This window comes from Onychomys torridus, chromosome 21 (genome assembly GCF_903995425.1).
Source record: "Onychomys torridus chromosome 21, mOncTor1.1, whole genome shotgun sequence".
Taxonomy (NCBI): Eukaryota; Metazoa; Chordata; class Mammalia; order Rodentia; family Cricetidae; genus Onychomys; species Onychomys torridus.
In genome coordinates this window covers 2,289,266-2,297,954 of record NC_050463.1, presented here as the reverse complement: position 1 = coordinate 2,297,954, position 8,689 = coordinate 2,289,266, and the positions used below count along the sequence as shown (strand labels likewise).

Below are 8,689 nucleotides of genomic sequence, written 5' to 3'. Positions count from 1 at the left end.
TGTCACCCAGGGGTCCTATGTGACCTGGGCTCTTCTTCCAGACCTCATAGCCCCAGGATGCCTCCTACTGCCCCAGCTGGGATGGCACAAATGTGCATTTTGGACTGACTCAATGAAAGACCCTTCGCTCACCTGTCGCCTGTCCCTAGCTGGAGCCTCAGGTGCCTGGTGGCCCTGGCTGTGGCTGCATCTGCTTTTCTGTGGAATGTGCCCCACTGCCCCTCTCCCTGTTACCCCAAGCAGGGCTGTGACTGCTGACCTCGCATCCCCATCGACACCCCCTATTCTGCCATTTGACTGTCTTCAGGGACCTTCAAGCCCTTTGCACACACATTGATCAGCCTGGTGGTCCCCAAACCTCCCCCCATAATCTAGAACATTTTCAAGTTCCTTAAGGTAGATGTGACTCCAGGAGATTCTAACTGACACCTCATCCCAAGGGAAGGAGTTGCATCCATCTTCCTGTCCCCTGCCTGGGACAGACTTAGGCTCTGTCACCACGCAGGAGATTGAGACTAGATCTCCGTGTGTGAGAACATGTAAAAATGAAGATACAGGCTGTGGGTGCCAGAGGATCTGGGGAGTCCCCTAAGGAAACATGTCCCAGTGGGTGGACATTGCAGCCAGCTGACCTCCAAGCCAGGGTCAGAGAGTCAGCTTGATGACTTGACGGTCATGGCTAACTGTGTCCAGACACCATAGGAGTGTGAGGAGCAAGCCTCCTGTCTCCAGGGGCACTTAAGACCAGATGACATTTGCAAGGAGGAGCCCCCTGTGGTTCCTTCAAGACCTGGGGGCGCACGCCTTTAATTCCAGCACTCAGGAGGCAGAGGCAGGTGGATCTCTGAGTTCTAGGACAGCCTGGTCTACAAAGCAAGACCCTGTCTACGAAAAAAAGAACACACAGGACTGCTGGGCCTTGTCCTCTCCAAGGCTGGCTTCCATCCACCCCACTGTGAGGCATTTGGCCTCTGTGACATGCCCTGTGCTCCTGAACCTCTCATGGCCCCAGGAGAGCATCTTCCACCTGGAGAGTCACGGTCTGCAGCCCACAGCACCCGTGGATCTGAGCTCTGCTAGGGACCACCACACACTAGGGCCTCCATTCTGTGGCCTTGGGAGGGGACCTGAGAGAGTTGTTCAGGGTGCTGGTTTTTATTTTGTTTTGAGACGAGATGGACCTGGCCTCAGACTCCTGATCCTCCTGCCTCAGCTTCCTGAGAGCTGGCCTGGCAGATGTGTGCCCCCAAGCCGGGCGAGGGCTTTGTAAGTTGTGTGTATCCAACATCAGATAGAAGAAGGACGAGATGGTGCCCCCAGGTCCGGGTCCAGGCCTCTGGGCCTTTGGAAACAGAAGCCTAGAGACTTTTCCTGCCAGGTGGCTTCCGGTGACAACCAAGGCCTATGACACAGGACAGCTGTGGCAGAGAGGGATGAATGGACACAACCCTGCCGGCCCTCAAGGGTCTGAGGGCCTGCCCCCAACCCTGGGCCGCCGTGGAGTGCCCACCACCCCTTTGAGATCACCAGCACCCATAGACCACAGGGAAGCAGGACCAGAACCATAGCCACAGAGGACCCGGAAATGGGAGAGAACCCTGCATTGCTTAATATCCCAGTCTGCACAGGACCACTACGTCAGGTACCGGGGGGGGACAGTCTGAGGCAAGACACAGAGACCCAGCAGCCTCGTGGTGAAGGGCCACTGGAATTCTCTACGGAGATGCCCAGGATCCATTTGAAAACTGCCCCAGAGCAACCGTGTCCACCGTCCACCAGCAAGTTGTGCAGTTATAAACATGGAGACGGTGGGGACAGTGGCTATGGTGACGTGAGGACCGGCGAGCTGGGGGAGGGGCGATTTTTATGCGAAATAAATAAATTATAATGCAGAGGGAGATGTGTTTCCTCTGTGTGTTTCCAGCTCGGGGAGTGAGGAGTGCAGGCCCAGTCCCGTCTGTGACCAGTGGCCAAGCCTAGCTGGGGGTGGCAGCTGGGTGGGGGGGGGGGGGGGGGGTGGCGAACCTCCAAGGACTTTGGCTCCACAGCCTGGACCTTGGGACACACAGAGTGGCCGGGAGACCAAGGGCACATGGACACCCTATGTTTAGTGTCGCCAGCAAGATATGATGGGGACCTGGGCGTGGTGACCCATGCCCGACACCCCAGCCTGCAGAAGCTGCTGAACCCCAGACCAGCCTGGGGTGTGGATGTGAGACTGTCTCCTAGAAACCAGGGACAGCCAGGCCAATGACGGTGCATGCCTTTAATCCTTTAATCCCAGCACTCCGGAGGCAGAGCCAGGTGGATCTCTGTGAGTTCAAGGCCAGCCTGGGCTACAGAGTGAGATCCAGGAAAGGCGCAAAGCTACACAGAGAAACCCTGTCTCGAAAAACCAAAAAGAAGAAGAAGAAGAAGAAGAAGAAGAAGAAGAAGAAGACAAGACAAGACAAGACAAGACAAGACAAGACAAGACAAGACAAGACAAGACAAGAAAGAAAAAGAAACCAGAGACAGTCTCGGCGTCCCCCTGGAGGGTCATGGTGTAGTGACAGGCCCTGGGGCAGGCGCTGAACAGTGGGATAAAGGGTGGGCGGGACAGGGTACCTTTTGCTGCATGCAGGCTAACATGATACCCATTCACCTAGCTCATTCATTCATTCACACACAGTCACTCATTCCCCACTCCGTGGCTCTGGGGTCCAGCCACCCATGCTTTTCCCATCTCAGTCACAATGCCTGCTCAGGTCCGTCCCGGGCCAGACATTGTCCTGGGGGTCAGAGACAGGCTGGGACAGTGTGAGCCCTCAGCAGCGGGCCGCAGGGGGATGGGCTGGGCCGCCCAGCAGCACAGGTGAGAGTCTGGGGACTTGGAACTCAGGGGTGAGGTGCTGGCCATGAGGAGGACCTCCCTTCAAATGGCCCAGCACTGGCTCCTGGAGCTCAGCACTGGGCAGGGTCCCTGGGGCTCCTTGGGGTGTTTGGCCAATAACTGGACGGGTGCTCTCGAGGAGGACCTGACCTGGGTTCAATTCCCAACACACACTTGGTGGCTCACAGCCACCTGTGACCCCAGTTCCAGGGGGTCCCGACGCCCTCTTCTGTCCTCCTGGGCACCAAACTCCCAGACAGACAATGTACATATATACAAAAATAAAAATAGCTGGGCGGTGGTGGTGCACTTCCTTAATCCCAGCACTCAGGCGGATCTCTGTGAGTTCTAGGCCAGCCTGGGCTACAGAGTGAGATCCAGGACAGGCGCAAAGCTACACAGAGAAACCCTGTCTCGAGAAACCAAAACAAAAAACAAAACCAAAAAATTGAATAAATAAATAAATAAAAATAAATCTGCCAGGCAGTGATGGTGCACGCTTTTGATCCCAGCACTGGGGAGACAGAGGCAGGCTACCCCGGTCTACATAGCAAGTTTGAGGCCAGCCAGAGCTACATAAGAAGACCCCAGAAGATGCCTGACATAGGTCTCCTGCCTCCACACGTGGCTGCACACCCACGTGCACACACACACACACACACACACACACACACACACACACACACGCGCGCACACCACACACACACGCGCGCACACACACACACACACAGAACATTTCTTCTCCTTTACCAAGAATGGGGTGGGTCACTAGGCCCCACCCTGGCTCCCCTGAGCCTGATCTCAATGACTCGGGTCACATGGTTCACGCTGACAGGGTCACGCTGAAAAGATCATCAGAGCAAAGCAGTCTTGTGATTCACTTCCAGAGGCCTAAACCCACCTTAGTCATGACACTTTTGGAAGAATCTCCTGGCAGGGCCTAGCTGGGTCAGGGGAGGGGGAGGGAGGAGGGAGGGGAGGAGGGGGGAGGAGGGGGGGGAGGAGGAGGGGGAGGGAGGAGGAGGGGGAGTCCCTTTTCTTGGCCCCAGGAGAGTCAGTCTCGATGTCAGGGTCAAGCCAGGGGACACAAACTTAGGCAGATATTTTTAGGGATAGAAAGGTGTGACTGGTGAGGTTGGGGGGGAGGAAGGGAGGAGGGGAGGAGGAGGGGAGGAGGAGGGGAGGGAGGAGGGGAGGGAGGAGGGGAGGCAGACTCAGGAGCACAGCATAGAAGTTGGCTGCTGTCCCTCTGCCCTCTGGCTCCTGACTAATTTAGGCAAAAGGCTACTGAAGCTATTTGCAGCCTGAGAAACAGGTGCTCCCCACACCCACCCCCGGTGCTTGGGGGGCCTCCTCCCCCAGGGCGGCCTCCAGGCTGCCCAAGCCTATAAAGGGGTACAGCTGTGTCAATGAGGCTAGGACTCCCTGGATCAGCTCGCTGCAGGACACAACCAGCTGGGCTGCGGCCACCTCAGGACCGGTCCCCGGCATGAAGCTCATCGTGGGCATCGGAGGGTGAGCCCGCCCGCGCGGGGCCTGGGAGGGCGGCTGCCTGCGGTCAGTCTGCTTGAGGGGTGGGGCTGAGGTACCAGAGGGCACAGGGGCCGCCCCTGTGCCTGCCTTGACTGTTTTCAACCTCGGAGGGGAGAGATGGGGAGACCCGCTGGGAACCTGGGCGGGGCAGACGCACGCGCACAGCCTCCAACTGTCACGGAACAGGATGAGCACACCGGGTTATTTTATTTTATTCTGGAAGCAAAAGGGTAGATCCAGGCCTTGGCACACAGAGCAAGCCCTCAGCACCGGGCACGGGTCCAGCCCTCCTTTTACGTTTTATTTTGAGGCGGGGTGACACTTGGTCACGCAGGCTGGCCCGGAACTGAAGACCCTGTCTTAGCGGAGGAGACAGGGTGAGGCTCCATGCCGGCCTAAGGTAGGACTGCTTGTGGTGACTCCCACTTAGGACGCTCTGCTTCCCATGACGTCCACGTGGGTCCTGCGAGTACCGAGGTCAGCAACTTAGGGAAGAGACCAGAGCTGCTGAGGGTGACCTGAGTCTTGACCTACTGCCCTGGAGCCCCTAAGGCGGGGCCACCCCGGCCACGCCCCCAGCCCTCACTGGGGATTCTAGGCGGGGCTCCACCCCGACCACGCCCCCAGCCCTCACTGGGGATTCTGGGCGGGGCTCCACCCTGACCACGCCCCCAGCCCTCACTGGGGGTTCTGGGCGGGGCTCCACCCTGACCACGCCCCCAGCCCCTCACTGGGGATTCTAGGCGGGGCTCCACCCTGACCACGCCCCCAGCCCCTCACTGGGGATTCTAGGCGGGGCTCCACCCTGACCACGCCCCCAGCCCTCACTGGGGGTTCTGGGCGGGGCTCCACCCTGACCACGCCCCCAGCCCCTCACTGGGGATTCTAGGCGGGGCTCCGCCATGACCAAGCCCCCAGCCCTCACTGGGGATTCTGGGCGGGGCTCCACCCTGACCACGCCCCCAGCCCTCACTGGGGATTCTGGGCGGGGCTCCACCCTGACCACGCCCCCAGCCCTCACTGGGGATTCTGGGCGGGGCTCCACCCTGACCACGCCCCCAGCCCCTCACTGGGGATTCTAGGCGGGGCTCCACCCTGACCACGCCCCCAGCCCCTCACTGGGGATTCTGGGCGGGGCTCCGCCCTGACCACGCCCCTGCCCATGTTTTCACTTTGCATTTTGAGACAGGGCCTCACTGGGCAAAGTTGCCCAGGCTGCCTTCGAACTCCTGTCCATTCTGCCTTTAGCGCTGCGGGTGTAGACAGATATTTACCACCAGACCTAGTTTGTTGGGCTAATTAAGGAATACATTACTTAGGCCAGTAAGACGGCTCAGTGGGCGAAGGTGCTTGCTGTGAAGCCCAAGTTCAATCCCTGGGACCCATCCTGGTGGGGGGGGGATTCGATCCCTGTAAATTGTCTACACACAAACACACACTCACACTCATACACACTCACACTCATACACTCATACACACACATACTCACACTCATGCAGACACACATGCATGCACAGATACACGCTCACACGCTCACACGCACTCACACGCACACAGACACGCGAATGCACGCAGACACACACACACACCACCCGTCTAGGCTGGCGCAGCCCGGTGGGGCGTGCTCAGGCCTCACGCATGTGCCTGCATGTGCCTTGCAGTATGACCAATGGCGGGAAGAGCACCCTGACCAGCCGCCTCCACAGGGCGCTGCCCAACTGCTGCGTGATCCACCAGGATGACTTCTTCAAGGTGGCCGCCCTGGCGGGAGTGGGGGCTGGAGGGGACGCGGGTCTCGGCCCCCATGCCGGGAACCCCTTAGGCTGGTGGGGGCCTCACTATGGCCCATGACCTTGGTGCCTCTGCTTTCCCTTCTGTGCAGTGGGCTCAGCAGCGGGGCGTGACAGGCGACGGCAGGGAAAGTCCCCAACCTCCACCCGCTCGGGACCCCCAGCCCCCCAGGCCCCCCAGCCCCCCCGCTCGGGACCCCCAGCCCCCCAGCCCCCCTAGCCCCCCAGCTCCCCCGCTCGGGACCCCCAGCCCCCCAGCCCCCCCAGCTCCCCCCAGGCCCCCCAGGCCACCCAGGCTCCCCCGCTCGGGACCCCCAGACCCCCAGCTCCCCCGCTCGGGACCCCCAGACCCCCAGCTCCCCCAGCTCCACCCAGGCCCCCCAGGCTCCCCCAGGCCCCCCAGGCTCCCCCAGGCCCCCCAGGCTCCCCAGCCCCCCCAGGCCCCCCAGGCTCCCCAGCTCCCCCAGCTCCCCCAGCCCCCCAGGCCCCCCAGGCTCACCGGGGCAGCCCCAGAGGCTCCCAGAGGGCTGAGGGGCCTGGGCGGGCGCAGGTCTAAGCCTTGGGGTCCTGTGTTTCAGCCCCAGGACCAAATAGCAGTTGGGGAGGACGGCTTCAAACAGTGGGACGGTAAGTGCCCCTCCTCATCTGCCCCCAGCCTGTGCCCTTCCTCGTCTGTCCCTCCACCCGTCTGTCCCCCCCGTCTGTCCTCCCATCTGTCCACCCACCCGTCTGTCCCCCCGTCTGTCCCTCCATCCGTCTGTCCCCCCGTCTGTCCCTCCACCCGTCTGTCCCCCCGTCTGTCCCTCCATCCGTCTGTCCCCCCGTCTGTCCCTCCACCCGTCTGTCCACCCGTCTGTCCCCCCTTCTGTCCCTCCACCCGTCTGTCCTCCACCCGTCTGTCCTCCACCCGTCTGTCCTCCACCCGTCTGTCCCCCCCGTCTGTCCTCCACCCGTCTGTCCTCCCCGTCTGTCCTCCACCCGTCTGTCCTCCCCGTCTGTCCTCCACCCGTCTGTCCTCCACCCGTCTGTCCCCCCCGTCTGTCCTCCACCCGTCTGTCCCCCCCGTCTGTCCTCCACCCGTCTGTCCTCCCCGTCTGTCCCCCCATCTGTCCACCCACCCGTCTGTCCCCCCGTCTGTCCCTCCACCCATCTGTCCCCCACCCGTCTGTCCACCCGTCTGTCCCCCCGTCTGTCCCTCCACCCGTCTGTCCCTCCACCCGTCTGTCCCCCCACCCGTCTGTCCCTCCACCCGTCTGTCCCCCGTCTGTCCCCCCGTCTGTCCCCCCGTCTGTCCCCCCGTCTGTCCCCCCGTCTGTCCCCCCGTCTGTCCCTCCACCCGTCTGTCCACCCACCCGTCTGTCCCCCCGTCTGTCCACCCACCCGTCTGTCCTCCACCCGTCTGTCCTCCCCCCGTCTGTCCCCCCGTCTGTCCTCCACCCGTCTATCCCCCCGTCTGTCCCCCCGTCTGTCCCCTGTGATGTGGCCCCATCGGAACCCCACCGTCTGCACACCAGCGCTCGAGTCCCTGGACATGGAGGCCATGCTGGGCACAGTGCGCGCCTGGGTGAAGGACCCACGCAAGTTCGCGCGCGCTCACGGCGTCAGCCTCCAGCCCGGCGCCGCAGACACCCACATCCTCCTCCTCGACGGTTTCCTACTCTACAGCTACAAGTGAGCCGGGTCCCCAGAGCGCCTGGAGAGCCGTGGGAGGGTGCCGAGGGAGCCCGCTGACCTGCCCCTCCCCGGCCAGGCCCCTGGTGGACATGTACAGCCGTCGCTACTTCCTGACTGTCCCGTATGAGGAATGCAAGCGGAGGAGGAGGTGGGTTGCGGGGGACACGGGGGTGCACGGGCGGGACCTCCGCAGTGACCCCAGGAGCCCAGGCGTGGGGTCGGGGGTCCTGCAGCCGGGTCACGCGGGCCAGCGAGCCCCAGCGAGCTGACGGCCTGCGCTTCTTCCTCTCGCCCCAGTAACCGTAGCTACACGGTCCCCGACCCGCCCGGCCTCTTTGATGGTCACGTGTGGCCCATGTACCAGAAGTATAGACGGGAGATGGAGCAGGACGGGGTGGACGTGGGTAAGCCGCAGGCCTGGCCCTGGCCGGGGACCCCTCTGCTCCCTGGGTCGCGCCCCGCTGCCGCCCAGCCCTGACCCAGGCCTTCCCGCTCCCAGTTTATTTAGATGGCACCAAGTGCCCCGAGGAACTCTTCCGAGAGGTTCTGGAGGACATTCAGAACAGACTGCTGAACCAGTCCTAGCCAGATGCTGCACCCCGGGTGCCACTCCGGACACCGTGGGGTGTGAGGAGCAGGCCGGGCTGCGCGCTGCGCACGACCCCCTCGGGGGACTGTACACGGGAGGGGCCCAACACTGCGCGGGGACACCCTGAGACTGTAGCACCTCCGTATTAAACTGGACCGTTTTTAACCCTGGTTCCCTGTGTGGTCTCTGAGTGGAGGAGCCGACCCTCCCTCCGGCACCCTTTGCTGGCCC

The 8,689-nt window shown here is 62.1% G+C and overlaps 1 protein-coding gene across 1 annotated transcript; it reads left to right on the top strand.

The window, feature by feature from the left end:
* The first annotated feature begins 4,098 nt into the window (after nt 1–4,098).
* Nmrk2 (nicotinamide riboside kinase 2) lies at nt 4,099–8,603 on the top strand. The gene is made up of 7 exons (XM_036171202.1): nt 4,099–4,387; nt 6,067–6,157; nt 6,774–6,822; nt 7,710–7,866; nt 7,946–8,017; nt 8,167–8,273; nt 8,369–8,603. The coding sequence occupies exons 1-7, from the start codon at nt 4,362–4,364 to the stop codon at nt 8,452–8,454; spliced, it is 588 nt and encodes a 195-aa protein (XP_036027095.1). The 5' UTR covers nt 4,099–4,361; the 3' UTR covers nt 8,455–8,603.
* The last annotated feature ends 86 nt before the right edge of the window (nt 8,604–8,689 follow it).

Excerpts from the sequence above, each read along its gene's own strand:
- Nmrk2 (XM_036171202.1), top strand. The coding sequence starts at position 4,362 with ATGAAGCTCATCGTGGGCATCGGAGG. Across the intron at positions 4,388-6,066 it reads CTCATCGTGGGCATCGGAGG|TATGACCAATGGCGGGAAGA; the intron begins GTGAGCCCGCCC and ends TGTGCCTTGCAG. Across the intron at positions 8,018-8,166 it reads GAATGCAAGCGGAGGAGGAG|TAACCGTAGCTACACGGTCC; the intron begins GTGGGTTGCGGG and ends CTCTCGCCCCAG.